The 24,737-nt window shown below is 39.4% G+C and overlaps 2 protein-coding genes across 7 annotated transcripts; one reads left to right on the top strand and one right to left on the bottom strand.

The window, feature by feature from the left end:
* Nucleotides 1-2,120: 2,120 nt before the first annotated feature.
* Nucleotides 2,121-4,830, bottom strand: LOC104612484 (fructose-bisphosphate aldolase 1, cytoplasmic). The gene is made up of 2 exons (XM_010279908.3): nt 4,623-4,830; nt 2,121-3,425 (listed from the first exon to the last, which is right to left on the bottom strand). The coding sequence occupies exons 1-2, from the start codon at nt 4,648-4,650 to the stop codon at nt 2,377-2,379; spliced, it is 1,077 nt and encodes a 358-aa protein (XP_010278210.1). The 5' UTR covers nt 4,651-4,830; the 3' UTR covers nt 2,121-2,376.
* Nucleotides 4,831-9,138: 4,308 nt separating this feature from the next.
* On the top strand, nt 9,139-23,726 carry LOC104612485 (RNA-binding CRS1 / YhbY (CRM) domain-containing protein). Of its 6 annotated transcripts, none has more exons than XM_019200298.2 (8): nt 9,139-9,943; nt 14,266-17,201; nt 20,801-21,478; nt 21,679-21,815; nt 21,931-22,156; nt 22,298-22,425; nt 22,608-22,844; nt 22,940-23,726. In XM_019200298.2, exons 3-7 carry the CDS (start codon nt 20,965-20,967, stop codon nt 22,698-22,700), a joined length of 1,098 nt encoding a protein of 365 aa, XP_019055843.1. In that variant the 5' UTR covers nt 9,139-9,943; nt 14,266-17,201; nt 20,801-20,964; the 3' UTR covers nt 22,701-22,844; nt 22,940-23,726. The 6 variants fall into 6 exon arrangements, with proteins under 6 accessions (XP_019055843.1, XP_010278213.1, XP_010278212.1 ...); XM_010279911.3 differs by lacking the exon at nt 14,266-17,201 and adding an exon at nt 10,206-10,303; XM_010279910.3 differs by lacking the exon at nt 14,266-17,201 and adding an exon at nt 10,206-10,422.
* The last annotated feature ends 1,011 nt before the right edge of the window (nt 23,727-24,737 follow it).

Here is a 24,737-nt window from a genome sequence, read left to right as displayed (position 1 = left end):
ACAGTCCACCTTGAAAATCTTAGCCCCATCGTACAAGTAAGATGAATCCTGACCGTAAATATGCTAAATCCATGGGTAGGGTGCGGTTTATAGGGGGCTATTAATAAATTAGGAAAAGACTGTAATTTTAGATTTCGGAATATAGTATAATTATCTCAAAAAAAAAAAAAAGCCCACCGTTTATTTACCTGTACTACCTACCCATCACATGTTTGCATGAGGTTAGGTATAAGTTAGACTCTTCTCATTCACTTTTCCAAGGAGAGAATTCCCAACCTTTATTCATCCAATTCCAATCTTAGCCACTCCAACCAGTTTGGAGGGTCATGGTGTCGGTTGAGAAATATTCAGTGGCTGTTTTTTTTTCCATCTCCCAGCTTTGTCAGTTACCTCTTTCTCTTGGGTTTGGTTTTAGAATTTTGATATTGACCTATTATTTCATTTTTAGATAGGTATAATATATGGTAGTTTATTTGGACGTGTCATAGTGTTTTTTTTTTATTCTTTAATACAGTTGATAAAAATTATAATGATGGATTGTAATATTATATGAGCAGTTACATCGAGAAATAAATTATTTGATGAGGTAGAGATGGCATGCCAATTTGAGGTGGACTAGCCCTAATTCCCTAAAATACTGTTTTAGAAAGCTAGTTTAATAAACAATAAATATTAAAATGGGGAATTCTTGATCCACATCAGGAAATGATTTAACAAATCCAGAGGGTCCATTTGATGAGAGATATTTGGTGCTCTCATCCATGTCAACCTTACCCCAAATGTTGTGTTGGGCTTTCCCTATTGAGTTGTTTGACGGGTGGCCCATCAATTTTTTCCCTTTTTTATTCATTATTCATACCCACATGCAGTATGACATGGAGACTATTCTTTTTTTCCAGTTTAGTGTGAAATTTTATAATGAATTGGGACTTGGGATGGTTTTCGGATCTGATGCTACAGTTAAAAAGAATATGGGTAAAGCAGTTGACATATATAATTAGATAGTGGGCAGTGGGCTATTTTGCAAGGTTGGGTCCAATTCATATGGCAAATCCAAATTGTCCATTTGACAATAGAATAAGAATCCTGACCCTTTTGGATTTGAGTTGGACAACAGGAATAATGCTCTCTCATCCATGTAAAAAAATTAAAATAAAAAAAAACTAGATGAAATAAATAGAAGCAAACGATGCAATTGTTCTGCCTAAACCAAACAGAAGACCAGCTGCAATCCGGACGATCACTATTCACTACCACGTAGAAACCGTGTTAATGAAAATTTGATGGATCCCTCAATATGGACCAGGCCCCAAACCAGATTTGGGTTTGTGGAACCGTCGTTGAATGAAGCAGTTGAGGTTCAGGTCCAGCACCTTCAAGTTTCAATTCAAAATTCGGTTCAATATCTTAAAGAGTTAAAATGGCCCATGTACCAGCTATCTCCCAGGCATATTCCGAATGGGGGCATTGGCTTTTGGCAATAAATATCCTCTCCAACTACAAGAATACGCACAAGAGTGAGGGTCAGACCCCACATGCAAGTGGCTCGAGTGGGGACGGTCATCAGCAGGTTGCGGTGGCTGGTGCTGGGGTTGGACCACCGCCCAGAGAGCCCAAAGCCCCACTTTGTTTATATCCAAAGCTAAAAGAAAAAATCTCTACCTAACTTGGCCACACCCACATTTGGCAGTTTGGCACATTCATTCACCAACCCATCACATGGGCTTGGCATTGCACAACTAAGTTCAAAAATCAGAAAGTATTAATAAAATAAAATACAACGATAGGATGGAAGCTGAACGTATGTTTTCAACAACACACTTCCTGTTGCCTATGCATGCCAAGCTCTCTCTCCATGGTAAGAGTAAAACCATAATGTATGAACGAGAAAGCCAGGCATCACATGGGCATGGCATTCACAACCAAGTTCAAAAATCAGAAAGTATTAATAAAATAAAATACAACGATAGGATGGAAGCTGAACGCATGTTTTCAACAACACACTCCTTGTTGCCTATGCATGCCAAGCTCTCTCTCCATGGTAAGAGTAAGACCATAATGTATGAACGAGAAAGCCAGGCATCAAAAACCACTACAAAGCCAGTATATGACCACATGAATACGAGTAAGAAAGGGATCCCAATTTACTAAAAACCCATGAAAGCATTACACAGATTAGACAGACCATAAAGTTTCATCTGCAGAACAAAAACTAAAGTTGCAATGTTCTTCAAAGCTATTAGCTCTCAACTTATTCCTAGCAAATAGAAGATAAACAGTAACCGCAGGACAACACTCTCCATTTGTTTTTCTTCCTTTATACTCAAATCTCACTTACATAAACACCATACAAGAGAAGAGAGAACCCAAAATTTCTCAGTACTTGTAGTCCTTGACATGCAGGCTCTCCGAGACACCTTCTCCCTGGGCAGCATCACCCTTGTAGGTACCCAAAGTGGCCTCTGAGTTGGCTTTGCACCTGGTAAGGAAAGCAGCTCGGGCCTTCTGCACGTTCTCTTCTTTTCCAGCCCATGCCTTGAGGGTGCTCTGCTGCAATGCACGGCCAAAAGAGAATGAGAGAGACCATGGCTTCTTTCCTTTCAGCTGGTTCATGGCATTCAGGTTGAGAGTGGCCTGTTCCTCACTCTGACCACCTGAGAGGAAAACAATGGCGGGAACGGCGGCAGGCACGGTTCGTTGCAACGCTCGCACGGTATGCTCGGCAATCACCTGTGGGCTCACCTTCTTGGCATCGGACCCTGGTGTGACCATGTTGGGTTTCAACAAGGTCCCCTCAAGCAGGACATGGTGGTCATTCAGTGCCTTGTACACAGCTGCGAGGACACGCTCTGTAACGTCCGCACATCGTTGAATGTCATGAGGACCATCCACCAGGATCTCTGGCTCCACAATTGGGACCAATCCGTTCTCCTGGCAAATTATGGCATACCTGGCCAAGCCGTTGGCGTTTTCATTGATGGCCAACTGAGATGGCTCGGTAGGGCCAATCTTGAGCACAGCACGCCACTTAGCGAACCGAGCACCAGCTGCATAGTACTGTTGGCAGCGCTGAGCAAGGCCATCAAGACCCTGGGTGGTGGTCTCACCGTTGGTGCCAGCAAGTTCAACGGTACCCTTGTCAACCTTGATACCAGGAAGAACACCACCTTCCTTGAGGACATCAACAAAAGGCTTGCCACTGGCTGTCTTTTGGTAAAGGGTCTCCTCAAAGAGGATCACACCACTCAGGTATTGGAGGGCACCTGGGGTGCAAAAGAGAAGCTCACGGAGAGCCCTCCTGTTGGTCTCAACGTTCTCCACATTGATGCTGGATAGACGCTTGCCAATTGTGCCAGTAGACTCATCAGCAGCAAGGATACCCTTTCCGGGTGTGCCAATGTAGGCAGCATTGGCAATGAGTTCATCTGCAGGACAAGAAAAGAGAATATCCAAGTAAGATCCAGATTATATGGTACTCATCATAGAAAAATAGCAAGCCATAACTTATGGGGCATGTACATCTTCTCTGCTAGATGATGCTTTCAGAAGAAACAAGGAGGAAAAAAGAAAAGGGACTTCATCTAGCAACCATCAAGATTTTTATACATGAGAAAGTCTGATATAAAAGATGCTAGTAAGAATTTAGATACCATAGGATAAAGGTAGAGTCATAGAATTTTGGGATCAGATCATATGAACAGAACATATCCCACAGTTCTGTATAATATCTAGAATTCATATCTTCTACTAAACAAAACGCAACCTGCACATATCATTTCACTGCATCAAATAAAATCTAAAATTTAAATGCATAAAAACCCAAAAGGAAATGATTCACAGAAATAGGAATCTAAGAAATAAAAGATCTGAGCTTTAATGATAAGATACATGGAGATGAGGTGATGGAATCCCTACAAACATCCGTATTTTTCCTGAATGTAGGATACCTACCACGACCACTAAAAAGATGTACAAATCTCTAAAAAGAACGCATTATTGGCAGAGAAGTGGTAATTTAGTATAAAGGACGAAATTTAAGATTTGTGACAAGTTTCTTTCCACAACATTCTTTTTCTTCTGGATTTCTTAACCATTTTAGGAACCCAAAAAAAAGTTGATATAACATAAAACAAGCAAAACTACAACAGATCCCTACAAATCGTGGTTTCCCCATCAATCACTCAAGAGTACCTGTGTAATATATGAGAGACTAACACCATCCTAATATCTTAAAAAACGATCATAACCGAGAAAAAAAAACGCTTTTTGATTATAAAAATAAAAACATCCGAGAACAAGAAATCATGGGATCTTGGTCGTCATTGTGAGGGGATTATAAAACACAGTACTACGATCTAAAACATGACCAAAGAAATCAGATCTATAAACTCAGAAAATAGAAATAACGACTAAGTCTAGATCTGACAAAACAAGTCCACCCATAAAGAACAAATGAAAGAACAGAGTAGCTCAGATGGCTAGATCTACTATAGAATAACACAAAGATGGAAATGAAAAGCAACCCAGATCTTAATCAGATATAATAACAGTAATAAGCAGAACCAAAATCAAAAACCCAGAAACAAAAATCAACAGAAAGATTGAAAGAAATAAATGATTACCATGGTATTTGCCCTTGAAGCAAGACATGCTTGAGTTGGAGCTGAGCTGAGGGAGATTTCTTTAGAGGAGTGATGGGTGGAGGGATAGGAAGAGAAACTGATGGGAGACGAGCAGAGAAAAGAGAGGGTGGGTTTAGGTTTTTATTGAGACAGGTATCAACTCTATTCTCCACGTAAGCCCCACCGCAATCCTGTAGATTGCGAGACTGAAGGCGGTTTTTTTGTCCTGGAACTGGTTTTCCAAAACTGTTTAAGACTTGGACCACAAGATTTGTCTGCTAAATGGGCCGATTGTTGTTGGGCTTACTTGAACGGCCGAGTGACGTTTTCTAGGTGTAGACTCTAGAGGGTTGAATGATACATTCAGTTTATTAATATAATTGATTATGGGTGAGTTTGATTAGTTGTGATTGAGCTTAAAAAAAGGGTTTTTTATAAGTCAATGACTCAAAACCCATTTAAACAATCGGTTCCATTTTATCCCAAACCCGATCTCTAGTAAAAAATTATCGAATCAGTCAATGATCTGTTGACTCAGGCTGTTGAACCATTAACTCATTCAACGGTTTTTAGCTATTTTTATTTTAAAATTTTTTGTCAGAACGAACTATCCGTTCAGATCGAACAATTGAACTTTCGATTTAGAAATCAATGACCAAAATGGTTCCGATTCTATACATATGTCAAATTCATAGAGAGATGTCCCAATATGCAATTGAATTATCGTCTTTTTATAGAGTTTTTAGTAAAACAACTCTAGAGCTTATATTTGAATTGCAATCTTCTGCCAACAAAACACATTCCAATTTTCCACCAACTATGTCTCACCATGAGACTGAAACCCACCATAAAAGTGGGACGCGCCATGTACGAGATATGTCGTGTGAGATCACGTTGGTACGTTGTTAGAATGCATTTTGTTGGCATATGTGAAAACCGACCCAAGAATAGTTTTCATGCACAGCCAAATTTAAATCACACCCAGTGAGAATGCTGTGAGTCTGAACTCATGGGCTCGGTGTGGTGGGATAGATGGGCCGGGGGTGAAAGAGGAAGGTTGGGCCCAAAGCCAGCCGCGGTAATAAAAAAACCAGCTTAGGGGAGATATTTGAAACAAAACCGGGGGAGTAGGGTCCCGAGAAGAAAGGAAAAGGAAAGAAAGTCCAATACCGGTACCCATAAATAACCAGGTGTTAACAAAACCACGGCCCAGCTAATTGTTATCCCGAGGGAGGTAAACTGGTCCGATAGCCGAAGCGGAAGCCCGAAGGTTGGTAAGACACCAAACCCGAGGGCTAAAGCCTTAAGTCGGATTCGGTGGTTAGGCTTTAATAACTCCTTAGAAGTTCGGAGGTTGGCAGGATCTCCTCTCTTGCTGCCAAGTGGCGAGTAGTGTGAGTGTGACTTCAGGCTTGCTGCCAAACCTCAACCTCATACCTCATCTGTTGTCTCCTCTCTCTCCTTTTCCTTTTATTTCTCTATCTCAATCCATTTCTATCTTTTTCTTTTTTTCCTTTTAATCTTTTTTTTGTTATGAGATTATATATTTTAAAGTTTATTTTATATTTATTAAAAATATGAAAAAACCATTTTATATTTCACCAAGTGGGATTTATACATGAAGATGACTTTCTACTTTACATCATCGATTAGGATTTATCATGGAGTTTGGACAAAGACTTCATAGTAGAGACTAGGTCGGTTTCTCCTAAGGATGAAAAAATAAATTATGAGGAAAAGAATTTTTGTTAAAATTGGCTTAGCTCCTTGTCATATACTTTTTTATTCTTTTTGTATAAAAGAAAACAAAGTTTTTATCCTTCATTCATTTTTATATAGATAGGCTCAAGGCAATTTCATTCAACCTAAGTCAGGATTTACATTAAGGATGGCTTCTTCGGGCAATTATTTGGTAAAATCAGGTTATAAGCTTGCTTGGCAGGAGTAAACAGAGAGGGAGGAGGGATTTTGGGAAGGTGTGGAAGTATACAAGATTTATACTATGTTTGGTTTGAAGGAAAAGGTAAGGAAAGAAAGAAAAAATATACAAGGTTTTCTAACATTTTTCTTCTTTTACCTATTTTTTTCTTCAAACTAAACACAACCCAGATTAAAAATGTGATGGGATGCAAAGGAAACGAAGACACATCTTGTTCTGCTCTTGCCCTATGTGTATGTTATACAAGGAGCCTATTATTCATATGCTATTCCATTGTCAATTTGCAAAGGCAGTGTGGTTCAACTCCCGTTTGCACTTATAATCATTCTCACCCATTTGGTTGAATAGGTGGTGTTCGGGATCGATGCCAATTCCTCAATAAATTGACATCACATTAGAGCAACATCAACGATTTTCAAATCATCAATTATTTTATGTTTGGTTGAGGAAATCCTCAAATTGGTAAGAAACCAATTATTTAAAGTGGGGTTGAAAATATGAATCATCAAAAACAATGATTCCACTTTTCAAGCTGATTCATATTAATTTTGGATGATGTGGCATCTGACATGCATAGGGGAGATAGTTCCCATAAATTAATGTTGATAATCATTATCAAACAAATTCATTATTGGTTTTGAGAAATTGAATGACATGACGGTAATGGTACCAAACAAGCAACTTCTCTAATTTCTAAGAAATCAATTTTTTTGAAAAAAAAATATCATCATAGGAATTAACATTGATCCCAAACATAGATTTTCTTCTTTCTGATAGGCATAATTAGGGGTTGATTCAAGCTGAGCCGAGCCGAATAGTACCAGGCTCAAGACTATTCTACAAGGCTCAAGCTCAGTTCAAGCCAAAACCTTGAGTTCGAGCTCCGCTCGAGTCAAAAGTTCATAAACTCGAGCTCGGCTCATTTTATATTATATAAAAATATTTTATTATATATTTTATAAAAATAAAAATTATATAACAAATTATTTTATATTTAAAAAATATAAGAATTATAATATTTTTATTATATATATATATTTATATATATTCGAGCTGGCTCGCGAGTCAAGCTCTACTAGGCTCGAACTCGGCTCGTTTAATAATCGAGCCACTTAATTGGGCTCGAGTTCAGCTGAAATCGAACCGAGCTCGGCTCATTGCCACCCATAGGCACAATGATGGGCTTGCACATGTGTGCTTCCAATTAGCATGGTTTGGTGGAACATTTGGAGATCCTACAACTCCTTCCTATGTCAAATGATAGATTCAAGTCCAAGAGATGTTGTTGAGTGATTGCATAATGGTGCAAGAGATTAACCAACAATAGGAGACTGGATTTTCTCCTCACAAAGCACTCCTTACACCAATCTCACACACGTAGCCACAAATTGAGAGCATCTCCCATACTTGTATGTTGTCATACATGGGAAGATGTTCCTAATACACGGTTGCGATGTGCTATGAGGTTGGTGTGAAGAACGCTCTATGAGGAGCATATCCAAATCCTAACAATAATTACACTTTAGTGTCAGGTGGCAACCCCCATTGCCTAGATGGGTCAAAGGGAATTGTAAGGTGAGATTTTTATTTGGGAGCCTATGCATATGAGTGGCCGGTTTGTTTTAAGCAAATGATGTGGAATTGCTTGTTATAGCTGCTCAATTGGTTCTTTGTGCGTAAATGTGTCTACACAAAATGCATAGGGGTAGGGTGGTTCTAGCTTGCAAAGGATGCTAAAAGGTTGGGCTTTGGAAGAGTAATATTGGAAAACAAATGCATTGCGGTTTGCAAGTGGTTTAGAACATTAACTCCACAGCCAATGATGAGTTCTCACCCTGGTTGGCTGCATACGGGAGATGTTCCTAATGCATGGTAAGATGTGCATGTGAGGTGTGAATGAAGCGCCCTGTGTGAAGAGCAGATCCGGTCTCACCCAACACCTACAATAGTTTGGATTTCCAAAATCCAAATTCTCTCTACACAAGAATATACAAAACTTAAATTAGTAATTACTATAAAGTGGTGTATTGGTGTAGATACGGTGTATGCCCTGAAGTCTAAGGACCCTAGAGTGGTGTATTGGTGAGAGATCAAGTCTATAGTTCATTGGAGTTGGAATTCTCGCAAGAGTAGCAGAAGTAGGTTGATGGTAGTTAAGTATAGCCAACTCTAGATACTCCATAACTTTCTTAGATTATCCCTTTTTACTATCTTACCTAACGTAGGCGCAAATGGCCCCGTCCTATCGCGGGCCTACACATGTCAGGCAGCGCAATTCAGAGGGGATCCAATCAAGGTGTGCGCGTGGCAGAGCTTGACGGATTTCAGGGAGCCAATAGTGCGGAGCCACCTGACGGCCTTGGATGGCCACACTTCTTGCGCATCCCGACCGTCTTAACTCATCTACCTCGAAATGGTTTCAAGTATAAATAGGAAGTAATCCCCTCAAGGTAAGGGATTGGAATTTCATCTCTAGAGATCTTCTATTCTCTCTTGTGCCTCTTCTGGGTGTTTACACCTGGAACATCATCCACTGTACACCCCCTGATACTAATTTAACCATCGGAGTTTACACCTAGGGCCTTTGACATTGTCCTTTTCATAGGGTCGACCCACTAGTCCTTGGGTCCCGGATACCTTGGCCTCCTTGGGCCTCGAACCTTGAACACCTTAGATACCTTGGCCTCACCTCAGCTTAGGAGCAAATTTACAGTGCTTTCCTAGTATCAACATTACCCTTGATTATTTTGAAGTGTCATTCAATGATTTTCAAGATTACTCTAGGATGTTCTACTCCTTAATTAGTGAACATGTTTTTAATTGTTAATCATAAATCCTCTTGATTAATGTTCTTTATTATTTCGATACTTAGTACACCTTATACGACATGGGTAGGCTGGCAATCTTAACCCTGACCCTTTTGACCCACCCGCTTCAAATCCATACCCATCCATTCCAGTAATGGATTATATTGGATCAAGTGACCCATTAAGGTCAGTAAAAGAGGGTCAATTGGGTCGAGAGAGAAGTTGGAACAAAGATCTCTGGTTTCCGATGTGCAGCTGGAACGTGTTCTAGTTAGTGTCTCTGATGTGCAGATGCAAGCCAGAGAATCCAGCTAGAACAAAGATCTTTCAACTCGCCATGCCCTCGAAGCAAGTTTTTTCATAGTTAGGGTTTCAAGCCACTATACTCCACGTTAGGGTTTCAAGCCACTCGCCATCGAAAAATTTTCACAATTTTCTCAACGCTCTGCTAGTTCCGCCATTGAAGTAGGTTTTTCCTCTTAGCTTCAATGCCACTGTTTCTCGCTGTGTCCCTGTTTCCATCGCCGTCGTTTCTCAGAGTTCTCAAGTCGCGTGTACATCAGAGCTTTGGATAGGTAAATATTTTTGACATTGCTCATCTTCTTTAATATCATAGATTTTATATAGTGATTGACATACTGAAGTAGGAAATCAAGATGGAATCATCTTCTTTAATCTCAAATAGCTGTTTCTTATTGTATGGTTTTGTAGTTTCTACCTGGCATTTGATTTCAGATTGAATGAATGTAATAGTAGTGTTTACACCAGTTTGATTTCTTATTGTGTGGTCTCGAAAACTGTATCAAATTTAACATAAAAAATGATAATTACATATAGGGAAAAGGAGTTTACACCAGTTTGATCCAAAATCCAAATACTGAGAGTGCAGAAATCATGGACTTTGATGGCTGCTCAAAAGGGGGGAGCGCTTTGAGGTGAGATTGGAGAGGTCATTAAGGTGTTATGTTCCAGGCGGCCTAATAGGTGGTAGAAACTGTGTACAAGGGGCTGGAGATGCTTTTGGTTGCTTGGGAGATGATGACTGATGTTGATAGTGAGTGTTGAATTATATATAATCCATAGCAACAAGTATTATCTATTCTCTTACAATGGGATCTCTTTCAAGCAAAATCTTTGCACACACTCTACAAGCATGGGCATCCAACTGTACATTGAGAACATTTCCCTATGAGTTTAACATACATGTGTCGGAGATGTTCCCAATTTGTGGCTATATGTCATGAGTTTCTTCTTGCAGAAGATCCAGCCTCGAATAAAATGATGAATTCAATAGAATTTTTCTGGAGATTGATGATTTCCTACCTTCCACAAGTCTCTATAGAGGCCTGTTGATACTTAACCTTGGAGTTAACTTTGGATTGGATTGTTACTGATCTAATTTGTTATAGATTAAATCCAATCATAATAATACAAGGATTTATTTGGTATGGCCCAATCCAATCCAACAATAAGCATAACAGGATATCCGGTACGTACCAATTTAATTGGATTAGATTTGGATCCAATACATTGACAGCTTTAAGCTCAAGTGATAAGCCTTGCCCATGATGTGAAGCTTGATCAATTTTTTTTTTTGTTTTTTTCTCTCTACAATACCGTCACATTTTGTAGGAGTTGCATATAACCTGTTTAGTAGATATACCATACATGCCCATCACTTGTTGGTTAGAGAGTTTAGATGACAAAAAGATTAACTTGTTTTTCCCATCCAATGGGTGATAAACATGTAGGAGGTAACTTGAAGGAATTGTTATCTATTGTAACAAAGTGTGACTATTGGACATACTACTTAGAAGTCTAAATGTAGATACTTAAAGGTGGTTTACAAAGTTGAGTTGGGTTCTTTGGCGATTGCTTGAATGTTTGACAAGCAAAGCTAACTTAATGCATGGAGTGAGTTGTAGCCTGTAGCATTATCAGTTTTCTCCTTTCTGTTTTACTAAGTCATGTAATGTCACCTAAGTTTTAACAATAAATTTGTTTCCCTTTCAGTACCCAACAAGTATGCACTCATTGGATCACCACTATTTGCTTAATCCTCTTATTCTTATAACTTTAGTCATATTAAGTTGCATATATAGATGGTTTAATAATCTTAGCATATGCTGCCCTGAACTGTAATGTTGAATTATTGTTTTTTTTTTGAAAAAGGTAAGGTAAATTTATTAATAGAAATCAGAACCATACAAAGGGCCTCCCAGAAGGGAGCAAAGACTGAGAACAGCCTCTCAGTTTACATTACAATTCAAATATACTAACAGATCTAAACTGAGACCCCAAGGCCCTAGGCTGCATGCCTTTTATACCTGCAGTCCAGGACACTAACTTTCCCACTGCACCAGACACAAGACAGTCCGCCTCATTTTTCTTATTCTGAAAGATTCTTCTGTTTCTCTCTGCCCATATGGAACTGATAACAGCTGCAGGGATAGCCCACCAAACATTTCTAGCCAACCTAGAAAGGCCTAACAAATCCCAACCCAGCAGATCTGAAACCTGTTTTGGCATGGCCCAGGAAATACCTTCCGAAGAGAGAAAATGGTTCCAAATTCCCGTCGCGAAAGGGCAATGGATGAGGAGATGATTGTTGTCCTCTTCTGCTTGCCCACACAGCTCACACAGCATGTTTTGAATCAGAATTCCTCTTTTTGTCAAATTCTGTTTAGTTAGATTTTTGTCCAATACCACCACCCACAGCAGTGCGTTCACTTTGAGACTGATCCTTTCATCCACTGATCCACGCCTCAGTTTTACTTTACCTCTATTCAATGTTAACTGTTTATTTCTATTCTTAGTCTGCTGAACAGGGACTGATCCTTGTTCAGTTCTTCTTACATCCTAAATACGGCAGACCATCATAAATTCACAGTTGTGGAAGGTTGACACAGGTAACCAAACCCAAACAATTAGGATAAAACTTTGTAAAATTGGAATGCACATGTATTTCAATCTTATTTGGGGGCAAAACACGTAGTTTGTATATTTTCAAATTTATGAACAATTTCTTAGAAATGGATCTAGGCAGAAGAACAACCCAAATGATGGTGGGTTTACCCATCTAGGTTGTATATGTGGACCATTCTATTTTCTCATATGTATAATTTGTATGAACTAATAGATGTCTCTTTATATGATTCATTGTTTATATGGAGTTATATATTCGCTCCATATCAATCGCTATTTTGATGTGTCATTCAAAGACATTTGTTTGATGTCAAAACATCAAGTCAGTCAAATAGAAGGGCTAGTTATATTATGCATTTTTTTCTGATTTTTTTTTTTCTGCAAAAGTTATGCTTTTTTACAAATTTCTGCTATTTTTTTTGCATTTCTGCAATTTTCTGGTATTTGTCTGCATAATGTTTGCAATTTTCAGCTATTTTTCTGCATTTCTGCAATTTTGTGGTTTTTTTCTGCATTTGTTTTGCTATTTTCTGGCATTTTATGCATTTTTCTGGTATTGTCTGCTAGTTTTTGCTATTTTCTGCAATTTCTTGGTAATTTTCTGCATTTTTTAGTAATTTTCTGCAATTTCTGCTATCTTCTGCAATTTTCTGCTATTTTGTGGTATTTTCTGCTATTTTTCTGCAACTTTCTGCTATTTTTCTGCATCTTCTGCAAATTTCTGCTATTTTTCTGCAACTTTCTGCTATTTTTCTGCATCTTCTGCAAATTTCTGCTATTTTTCTGCATTTTCTGCAATTTTCTGCTGACCAATGTTCAGAAAAATTGTAATTGTAGAGAAAATTGAATCGAATCGAATTGTGAATCATATTATTGTAAGTCATAAGATTATTTCTATTTTTTTAAAAACTTGTTAAAATAAAATGTAGATATTGCTAAAATGCAAAATATATTGTACCCTACTTTTAATCCATGTATACCATGTATCTACCTAAATCAATAGAATTTACCACTTATACAATGAAAGTCTAAGATGATATATTTAAGTTTGACTTGAGAATTAAATAATTCACATACAACGACTCTTTATCTTACATATGATGGAAAATAAACTCAAAATAACCTTTTTTTATATATAATTTCTAGGGGTATCTTGAGGGATGAAAGGGGTAGCATCTGGTGGGTCTTAAGTGGCCCAATCAGCTATATTGACTCAACTAAGGCTGAAGTGTTGGCTGCTCTCACTGGAATCAGAATAGTAAAAAGCTTGGGTATTCAGAACTTGTATATTGTAGGAGATTCAGCAAATACCATTAAAAGGCAGAAGGACAAGGAGGGGGGGTCCTTGGAGGTTGTGCCATTATTTGGCAGAGGCAAGAGATTCCTTGGAATGTTTAAATGTAAACCTGCTCTGGATCCTGAGGGAGCTGAATCCACGTTGCAGATGGATTAGCTAAAATTGGTGCAGGATTAGAAAATCTGTATAGCAATGGGCTTCCTCCCTTGTAAGCTTTTCGGGGCTTATCCCCTGTTTTGTACATCTTCTCATGTACTTTTTCTTCTTTTAATGAAATTTGGTTAAACTTTCCTAAAAAAAACTACGAAAAGATGAAAAGAATAACATTTAGATTTTGAAGATGTTTTTGCTATACCTCTTTAAATGCCTTGGCTCACTATTGGATTTTAAGATTAAAACATTTGAACAACTATAATTTGTAAGTATTGACGTTATATAATGCTATTAAAACATCGTGATTTAACTTTTATGGCCTGGTTGTGAATCCAAGGCAAGTGTCAGCATTATATAATAATGATATGTATCATCTTTAAGATAAATGAGAAATAAAATTATTAGCACTGTTTATGAGTATAAGCTCCTTGAGCAACATGGTGAAGTTTGATGAGCTCGGGTCTGCTGCCAGCAACACCTTGACAACTATGCTAATTTCATATATCTTTCTTCCTTAAACAGATCCCATTGGTCGCTGGTAGTGACGATCGGTGGAAAACGATCAGCGAGAAGTTCAGTTGGCACAAATCCCATTCGGGAGATATGAGACGCCGTGGAAATTACCCTAGGAGGACATATTACCAGAAGTCAAAACCCTTTGGTGGCAATGGAGGAAGAAGATACAAGGAAGGGGAAAATCAAATAGTGGAGTCCTTTGCAGAGAAAGCAAAATCTTTGGAATGGATGAAAGAGGGAGAAGCCACAATAAAAGTTGGAAGGAAAAACTTTTTTGTGGAAGTAAACAGGGAGGGAGAAGAAAAGAGGAAGAAGTTCCTGAAAGCATGCCTGGTAGGCTTGGTGGAGACCTCTTACTTGGTTCCAAAAGTACAACAGTGGGTGGCGAGAAAATGGAACGTAGCTTTTGGGGTAAGAGCGTCTCTGAGGCAGAGGTGCTCAGGGTATGGAAAACAGGGGCGAGAAATGTTGAAGGTTCTGTGATGCATTTAGTTCCATAGGAGGTGTACTCTGAGGGGCAAGGAAAACCACTCAACGACCGTGATGAATATTGGGTGAAAATATTTGGCCTTCCCTTACAGTTTTGGAGTGAAACAGTGGTTAGGCAAATAGGGGAGTTATGTGGAGGGTATGTACAAATGAACAACTCACAGGAGGCAAAGGAAGCAACAGAATGGTTTAAAGCAAAGTGGAAGGGCTACCCTCCGGCAACAACAAACATCTTAGAAGGAAGTGAGATGGTGGTGGTAACCCTGTGGCTGGAGATACTTCCAAAACGTTGCAGAAAGACGGAGGATGCAAGGCAAGCAGTATTAGTAGAGAAACGTCTGATCCACTTGGCCCTGGCAGGTTCAGACATTGATTCGGAAGTAAGCCAAAAAATGAAGGGGGAAAGCGGTGATTGGAGAGGAAGGAAGAAGAGTGATCAGTGCCGGAGAAGAGGGTGAGGTCAGGGAGACGGAGAGGGCAGTTGCGGGTGAGGTACAGGGGCATGTGGCAATATCTGAAATCACTGACACCGAAAGGGAAAGAGTGAGCAAAAAGAAAAGTCAAATAGAAAATCTGAGCTGTAGAATGTCAGAGGGCAGGCAGACTGAAATTAATATTAACATTCAAAATTTGAATTTTGAAGAGCTGTGCGAGAGGTTAATGGAGCGTTGTTGCGAAAAGATGGAGCGATCTGGACCGTAGAAGAGGGAGGAGTAGATCAAGGCGATGTAGGAGAAGACGCAATGGATCATTAATGTCACCACCAAAAGCTCTAAACACTAGTATTTTAAACCTGAGGGTTTAGAGAAGGCCCATCATGTGGCTTCAAACGTGGAGGGCCAAATACAAACTGGGGGAAAACCAACCAATGGACTGGCTCGGTTGAACTAGTTTCAACCCAAGCTGGAACTCGAGAAAAGATGACCGATGAATGATCGCATTTCAGGAGGGAGATAACTTTGAACAACAATGCGGAGAGTAGTAGTCGGGGAAATACAGGGGAGGACTTGGGGGAGAAAGGGGAGGGCGAGAAAAAGAACACATGAGCTCGGGAGGGACCAGGGTAGTGCCAAAGGATGGAATCATCCAAAGGTGGAGCCCTAATTACCATGAACGAGAGTAGCGAATCACCTGGGGATGAAGAAGTTCAGCCGCTCGCAGTGATTATGGCAGGTAAGGAAACAACATATAGTGACCTGCAGCCACTGCACTCTTCTATCATGGAAAGAGAGGGAAGGCAACCCCATCAAAATCTCTAGTTGAGTTCTCTCAAATCTCTTAAACATTGGAGATTTGCTGGGGGTGCCAATGAAGGGGTTGGAAGGAGTGAGGAAAGAATACTTGATAGTAATCGAAAGAAAAGTATTAGAGAAGGGGAGATGGGGTCGTAGAACAGAAAAAAGAACTTTTCAGACTGGCTTGGGGTTTAAATGAGAAGGCCGGTAGTGCGAGTAGGGGCAAGAAGGTATTGAAGGGGTGGTGAAGGGGTAAAGGGATAGGGTCTGGTAAATTGTAAATAGCTTTTTTCAAATTTTGGTGTACAGATGGAGTTGCTGAAAGTGGTATCTTGGAATATAAGGGGCCTAAATTCAGGGCATAGAAGGGTAGTTGCCAACACTTTTTTCGAAGAAACGGAATCCGGGAATTTTATGTCTGCTGGAAACAAAGATGGAGAAGATGTGTCAAGCAGTGGTGGGAAGTATATGGTGTGGGGGGGGGGAGTGTAGCTGTGATTGGGTAGCTTTACCAGCTCAAGGAACATCTGGGGGGATTCTGGTGGTCTGGGATACAGAATTAATCTCAGTCAAAGATAAGATCATTGGACAATTTTTGGTATCATTTTTATTCCACTCACAGGACAGCGATTGGGATTGGGTATTGTCAGTGCTATACGGGCCAAACGAAGAGGGTTTGAGAAATTCTTTTTGGGAAGAGCTGGATGATACAAAAAGGAGATGGGATTGCCCCTGGGGTTGTAGGGGGGATTTTAACACAATCAGGTTCTCCTATGAGAAGAAGGGTCGGAGAGAAAACAGGAGGGGAATGAGGGGATTTAGGGAGTTCATGAGGAGATGGGAACTATTAGATCTACCTTTACTAGGGGGGAAATATACATGGACAAATAACCAGAGTGAGGCAACCTTACTGAAGCTTGATAGATTTGTGGTGTCCCCCGAGTGGGAGGAAAATTTCCCAAATTTGTCCCTAGAAGCTCTACCCAGACCAATATCTGATCATGCACCAGTCATGCTGAACTGTGGTGGTATAAGGGGAGGGGAGGCCACCCTCCGTTCAGGTTTGAACATGCTTGGTTTGAAGAACCAGGTTTTGTGGAGTTGATAGCTGAATGGTGGAATAGTTTATCCTTTGAAGGTTCGTCAAGCCACATTTTCAGCAAAAAGCTGAAGGGGTTGAAACAAAAAATAAAAGATTGGGCACAAACTACCTTAAAGGTGAATGAAAATAATCTTCTCTATTAATATCTATTAATAAAAGTCTTTGCTATCTGTCAAAAAAAAGGTGAATGAAAATAATCAGAAAAGATACCTAGAGGAAATTGCTGAAATTGATAGACAAGAGGAAAATGGAGATATTGGTAGAGAGGAGAGGTCAGAAAGAGAAATGGTTAAATTGATAAAAGAAAAAAGAAAGAAAGAGAAATGGCTAAGAGGGAATTTCACAAATTAGCTTACAAAGAGGAAATTAAATGGAATTGATCAAAAAAAAAAAAGAGGAAATTAAATGGAGACAAAGGTCAAGATGCTAGTGGTTGTGAGATGGAGACAACAATACAAAGTTCTTCCACAAAATGGCTAGTGCAAGGAGAGAAAATACAATAAAAAAACTAGAAATTCAGGGGGTGGAAATTGAAGAGGAAGGTCAGATAAAAACCCATATAACAAAGTCCTACAAAAATTTGTACAAGGAAATATTGGAGATCCAGACCTTTGTTAGTTGGTTTGCAGTTTAATTCTCTCTCAGCAGAGAAATCTAGAGATTTGGAGGCACCATTCAGAGGAGGAAGTGTTGGATGTGGTGAAAGGCTTGGAGGGTGACAAGGCACCAGACTCGGATGGTTTTACTTTACTTTTCTATAAGAAATGCTGGGGAATTGTGAAGCAAGACATGCTAAATGTGCTAAGGGAGTTCCATGAGAGGGGTGCTTTGGAAAGGAGCTTAAATCATACCTTCATCACTCTAATACCAAAGAAGAAAGGAGCAGTAAAGCTGGCTGATTTCAGATCAATCAGTCTAATTAGCAGCCTTTACAAAATATTAGCTAAGTTATTGGCTAACAGAATGTCTAGAGTGATCTTAAATCTGATTACGGAGACCCAAGGTGCATTCATAGAAGGAAGGTTGCTTGTGGATGGCGTCCTCATAGCAAATGAACTAATAGATTCAAGGAAAAGGAGTGAACAAGCGAGATTACTTTGTAAAGTAGACTTGGAGAAGGCATATTGTCATGTAATCTGGAATTTAAAGAGAATGAACTTTGGAAAGAGATGGAGAAATTGGATAAAAGTACTTATCTTCTGCCTTGTTCTCAGTTCTTGTCAATGGGAGTTAATGTGGTTTGATTAGAAGCTCTAGAGGCTTGAGACAAGGTGACCCACTCTCTCCCCTTCTATTCATTTGCCTGACGGAAGCTCTTTCCAGAATGGTTGAGAGAGCACGAGAGGGAGGATTATTAGAAGGCTTTAAAGTGGGTAATGGGGAGGTGGAGATTTCACTCCTTCAATTCGCATGACACTCTCTTCTTTTGTGATGCCTCGTGGGAACAAATTTGGAATATGAAGGCAATATTAAGATGGTTTGAGGTGGTAACAGGTTTACATATTAACATTCGAAAGAGTGAGATCATGGGTGTTGGGGAGGTAGCAAATCTGAAAGAATGGGGCAGATGATTGGGGATGTAAAGCTGGTAAACTCCCGTCTAGGTACCTAGGTATGCCTTTGGGGGAAAACTGCAAGTCCAAATCTATATGGGAGCCCATCCTGGAGAAGGTGGACAGAAAACTAGCATCATGGAAGACAAATACCTATCCAAGGGTAAACTCACTTTAATTAAAAGTATGTTGTCCTCACTTCCTGTATTTTTTTCTGTCTTTATTTCCAATTCCAGCTAAGTGGGCTACAGCACTGGAAAAAAAGATGAGGGACTTCCCGTGGAGGGGTTGGAAGGACTCAGAGTGTCATCTGGTTAACTGGAAGAAAATCTGCTGTTCCAAAGCAAATAGGGGTTTCGGGATCAGATCAGTGAAAGATGTGAACACTGCCTTTCTTGGAAAATGGTTATGGAGATTCAATGAGCAGTTAGACAGTTTATGACGAAGACTAATTGTAGCCAAATATGGGATCAGCAGCAGAGAATGGGAAACTGAGGAGGTTTGATCATCCTATGGCTGTTGAAATTGGAAGGCAATTGAGAAAAATCAATCCCAATTTTATTACTTCAAAAGAAAAAGAAGATCTCATACAGCAGGGTATAAAGTATAAAGTGGGAGATGGCAGGAGGGTTCTCTTTTGGAAGGATTAATGGTGTGATGTCAGCCCACTGAGGATGGTTTTCCTAGACCTGTTTGAATTAGCTATAAACAAGGAAGCATCAGTAGCAGATTATGTGGAAAGGCAGAATGGACTTTGTGCATGGAACCCTCATTTTAGAAGGAACTTAAATGACTAGGAGGTGACATCTTTAATCAACTTGCTACAGATTTTATGACTCAAAAATAACTGGTTTAGGGGAAGATTGAAGAAACTGGATCCTTGAGAAATCAGGAGTGTTCTCTGTAAAGTCCTTTTTCAAAGGCATATCAAGAGAGGAGACCACCTCCTTTGCATGTGACAGGATTTGGATAAAAAAAAGTACCGTCTAAATTGGCATTCTTTGTTTGGTCAGCGGTGTTGGACAAGATTCTAACTAAAGAGAACCTGGCTAATAGAGGCATAGAAGTGGCTGATTTGGCTTGTCCCTTATGCAATGTTAGTATGGAGTCGTCTAGACATCTGCTGATACACTCTGAGTTTTCTCACTGGATTTGGTTAAAAATGTTGGGCTTATTTGGGGTAACAACATGTCTACCAGCAGATGTGAGGGGATTAATAGAGGCGTGGTATCTTGGAGGCTTAAGCAGGGCTGGAAAGGTCACTTGGAGCATCATCCTTGCCAGCAGTATCTGAGCTGTATGGAATGAGATGAATAGCAGTGTTTGAAAGAATTGAGCACTCAAAGAAAGAAATTCTGAGCAAAATATTGGGAATGGTTCATTCTTGGCTGGCTGTCCATCCTCTATTTAGATCCAGACATGTTAGCTCTTTTTATGAGTTTGATCTCCTTTTTGTACGGAATTGACAAGTCTTTTTGGGGTTTTGTTTGGTTGTTATGGGCAAATCTGCACATCCTCTGTTCAGTTTCTCATTGTACAGGGGTTTCTTTGTATAAACTTTTTGATTAATGAAATAGGCAATCCATCTGCACATCTGGAACATCTACCTTGTCATTCATTGAGAGATGTTCTTGATTTGCAGCTGGATTTTTGTGTTATAAACATCGTAATGTACTTCTTCTGGCAGCAAATCCCAACTCAAGTTTGATTTTAATGGTAGTTTATACTTTATAGTGATTTGCATTTTTATCAGTTTAATGGTAGTTTATAGTGATACTACTAAATTTATAATTTTTTTCATGGATATATTTCTGTACAAATTGCTGCAATCCATTGCTCTGCCATATTCACTCATCTAATCCTTGTCTGAACCGTATTGGATCAGCTGCATCCCACCTAAGGATGCCAATAGGTTGGGTCAAATGGTAAATCTTCCCTCTCCCATCTGGTTTGTTTCCACTCAACCTTAATTAAGTGGTGAATTGGGCTTCGGTAAATAAAATTTGATCCGTCTTAGGTTCAAGTTGAGGTAGATCTGCAATGAATTGAACCCACTAAATTATGAATTGTATTTAGAATTCTATTATGATGGTAACTGTAAAGGATAATGCTGTTCTATCTTTATTATTCATGTAAAATTGAATATTGGTGCAATTCTATAGGGCCCATTACTTGGTGTAATGATAATATCTTGGACTGGCAAGCGGAGAATGCGGATTCAAGTTTGAAAGTGGTCATCAAAGGGTTTATATTACTGAACTGCCCTACAAAATAAACTAAATGTTGTAGCAACTCCTGCAATTTTTGTAGCCAGTTGTTTTCATAGATGCTGAAGCTCCTTTCATGGCACTCTCCAATTCTTCAAACTCGAACCCAAAACTTAAACCTCTCCCATCTAGCACCACCCTTGCTACTTCTCTGCAGCTCTTTGTGTATAAAACACTCCTCGACAATTTCTGATGATATCTATGACCCTCCTTTTTCCCACACTTCAAAACCCTCAAAATCTAAGAGTCCCATAAAAGCTTTAGCTTCTGAAAAAGAACAGAATCTCCCAGTCCATTCTGATCTTCCATTTGATTTCAGATACTCGTACTCTGAAACCAACCCGTCAATCCAGCCTATAGGGTTTCGAGAACCACCAAGGTTTTCTCCATTTGGTCCTGGTCGTCTCGACCGGAAATGGACTGGGACTTCCGCACCAGCAGAACAATTTGCAGATGCATCAGAGGTCTTTAAAGAACAGAATTCAGTGCTTGGTGATCCACTCACCGAGGAAGAAATTGAAGAGCTTGTTGAGCGATATCGACACAACGATTGTTCCCGACAGATTAATATAGGTATTTCTCTACTTGTTCTATAACTTGTTTGGTCAGTATCTTTTATCCATAGACTTGAATAACTAGCTTTATATCATCTCCCCCCAGGTTTGTTTCTGTGCATCATAAGGTTCACAACTCTGATTCATATAGATGATGATGGATTCTACAAGTTTTCTGTATTAACAACTGAATGGTTTTGATTCAAATTCGGTGTCTAGGGAAGGGTGGAGTAACTCACAATATGTTGGATGACATACACAACCACTGGAAAAGAGCTGAAGCAGTCAGAATCAAATGCTTGGGAGTACCAACTCTTGACATGGACAACATTTGCTTCCACCTTGAGGTTGTTTGTGTGTGTGTTTTCCCCTGAAGAGCCTTATATTCTAATGATTTTGTAATTTTTTGTTCTTTTGGATTTGTTTGCCAGAAATTGTTGCACTTGATAATTATTAGTACTTTATCCACAGGATAAAACTGGAGGCAAAGTTATCTATCGGCATATAAATATCCTTCTCCTGTACCGTGGTCGAAACTATGACCCCAAGAACAGGCCAGTTATCCCTTTGATGCTATGGAATCCATATCCCCCAATCTACCCAAGATTAGTTAAAAATGTAGCAGATGGCCTAACATTTGAGGAAACCAAGGAGATGAGAAACAGGGGATTGAACTCTCCCCCTCTTATGAAACTCAGTGAGTCGATTTACATTTTGGATGCATCTGTTGAAAATGGCATTCACTCCAACTATCTTATCATTTTGTAAGTATTGATATATCATATGGGAGGATGATGCATAATTTTGATGGGCATGAGGGTATTTTCATGTTGTGCAGCCAGGAATGGTGTGTATGTGAATGTGGTGCAGAGAGTGAGAGAGGCATTCAAGACTGAAGAAGTTGTGAGACTGGAATGCACCTATGTGGATACTAGTGACTGTAAGAAGATTGGTGTGAAGCTAAGAGTAAGCCACCCTTTTTATGACTGAATTGTACTCCTTTCAGAATTGTAAAATTCCTCCCCCTCCCCCCATCCTAGCCTTCTTCAATTCTCAAATGTTGTTAACATAATTTGATTTCATGATATTCAGTCGAGATTGTTTCCAACATCCACTTGATTGTTTCTCTTACGATTCCATAAATGTAGGATTTGGTGCCTTGTGTCCCTATATTATTTAAAGATGGTCAGATCATACTTTGGAGGGGCAAGAAGAACGGGGAACAAGATTCAACCAGTTAGCACCCCCAACATTTCCATGAAGGCTACACTAGGATATTTGGTGGGGTGCATAAGATGTACTTGTGGCGTGAAAATGGACACAATTGGATTGTATTACAGTTTGTAATTTGAGTTGCCCTCAGCTAGCAAACGGCAGCCCGTTAGGTAAGGTGTTGATGTGCAACTTTCAATAGATGTTTTATTGTCTGCCACAGCATAATTAAATGTCATCTTCCCATGGGATGCTTTGCTGAATGCAGAATCGGCATGCAATTTCAATTACCAAGAGGCAAATGGAGAATTTGGACCTTGGTCTCCTAAGCGACATAGGGAACATTTGATATTACTTGGACTTTGGATTTTAGACCAGCGTCTGCAGTGATTTTGGTGTTGTGGATCATCATCCAGCATGTTGTCGTGACAATACTATTTCAAGTTACATTGATGGCATTGTTTCCATGGTGCTACTAAAAGTGAATCTAGTTAATTTGGAACTGAAATTCTCTGTCTATCATGCCACAAGCATGTTTTCCAAAAACGAGCAGCTTCTGATGCAGAGAAAAAAGGGCTTCAAGTTTCTCAACACTCTTTTTTCAGGACCCGCAATTGCAATGCGGGTAAAAGGAGGAAATATTCATTTTTTTTTTTTATATTTGATAACTGCAAGGTTAGCAAGATCAAACCCTTGAGCTAAAGATTCTACCCTTCTCTGTTGCCTTTCACCAATACTTGTGTGAACAGCCCCACAAGAATCGCCTAGTTATAATAAACCAAAGAGTTTTCTCAGGTCAATAAAACAACCAATTAGGACAGCAGAATGTAATCTCTCCATGAAAAGCGATCATGCTTCCCCCTTTTCCCTGATAAGCCTCATTTCTATCATATTTGTGTTGCATGGTCTTTTCCCAACACTTTATTCTTGAGGGATATTATCTCTGTGTGACATTTTCTTTTCTCAAATGACTTTTTCTTTTTTTGTTATATTGTTTGACAGAAATGATGGTTATTATTGACATTGAATATCATTTTTCGTGTTGCAGTATTTAGGCATGTAACAATGTGTTCCATGGCACAAGAAATAACAATAACTAGCCAAGGCATCCCTTGGCATTCTACTTAGGAGGCGTTTCTTTTTCCAGATTTATGTGGGGAGCAGGGAAAGTTTATTTTCTTGGGTACCACTTATCCAGGTAAGTGATACCCATCTCCTAAGCAAGTTTCAAAATCGGTATTTTTTTTGTAGGTTTTATTTATTTATTTTTTTTAACCGGTTCAAAGGAGTTGGTTTAAGGCCTGAGTACCGCTTATCCGGGTAAGTGATACCCATCTCCTAGGCAAGGTTCAAAATCAGTATTTTTTTAGGTTTTATTTATTTTTTTCGAAACTGGTCCAGAGGGGTTGGTTTAAGGCCTGGCTACCCTCTGAACCATTGTCTGACCAGATACAACCCCTGGAGGGGCGTATCAGGAAGCCATTGATATCAATACTTTGAACCTTGCTCCTAGGTGGGTAAATAACTTTCCCACATATGAGGAAAGTTGCCCCTTTTAATAATGGAATTTTATGGTTAAAATGGTCATTGTGTTATTTATCTGGGTAAATAACTTACTGGAAAGCAAATGGGGCCTTAATTTGTGAAGCACACATGAAATAATACTCTTTAGTCCTTTATATGTGCAAATAGCACCTTGCAAAATGGACATGAGCTTATTAACACAATTTTTAAAACCGAACTGGACCCTACCGGACAACGAACTGGCCAAGGGTCCGGTTCCCGGGTCAAATGGTCCAACTGTTTGAATTGAACAGATGGCTCATTCTGCCAAAAAAAAAGATCAAAACCGTTGAATGGTTTGAATAGTTTAATTGCCCGGGTCAGCGGTTTTTTTACCAAATCAATGTTTTTTGGCAAAATTTCAGTTTTGGGGAAAAATGGAATCGGTCACCTGACCATTTCCCAGTTTTCTGGTCTGACTGGTCCGATTTTGACCATCCGGTCCGATCCGGTTTTGGAAACCATGTATTAACATACACATTTTTTGAAAGAATATTAACATG

The sequence above is a fragment of the Nelumbo nucifera genome, chromosome 2, assembly GCF_055504915.1.
Source record: "Nelumbo nucifera cultivar China Antique chromosome 2, China Antique-T2T, whole genome shotgun sequence".
Taxonomy (NCBI): Eukaryota; Viridiplantae; Streptophyta; class Magnoliopsida; order Proteales; family Nelumbonaceae; genus Nelumbo; species Nelumbo nucifera.
The sequence above is the reverse complement of the archived record's forward strand: the minus strand, read 5'-3'. Positions and strand labels throughout refer to the sequence as shown.

Excerpts from the sequence above, each read along its gene's own strand:
- LOC104612484 (XM_010279908.3), bottom strand. The coding sequence starts at position 4,650 with ATGTCTTGCTTCAAGGGCAAATACCATG. Across the intron at positions 3,426-4,622 it reads CTTCAAGGGCAAATACCATG|ATGAACTCATTGCCAATGCT; the intron begins GTAATCATTTAT and ends CTTGTCCTGCAG.
- LOC104612485 (XM_010279909.3), top strand. The coding sequence starts at position 20,965 with ATGCTGAAGCTCCTTTCATGGCACTCTCCAATTCTTCAAACTCGAACC. Across the intron at positions 21,816-21,930 it reads TCCACCTTGAGGTTGTTTGT|GATAAAACTGGAGGCAAAGT; the intron begins GTGTGTGTTTTC and ends CTTTATCCACAG. Across the intron at positions 22,157-22,297 it reads TCCCCCTCTTATGAAACTCA|CCAGGAATGGTGTGTATGTG; the intron begins GTGAGTCGATTT and ends CATGTTGTGCAG.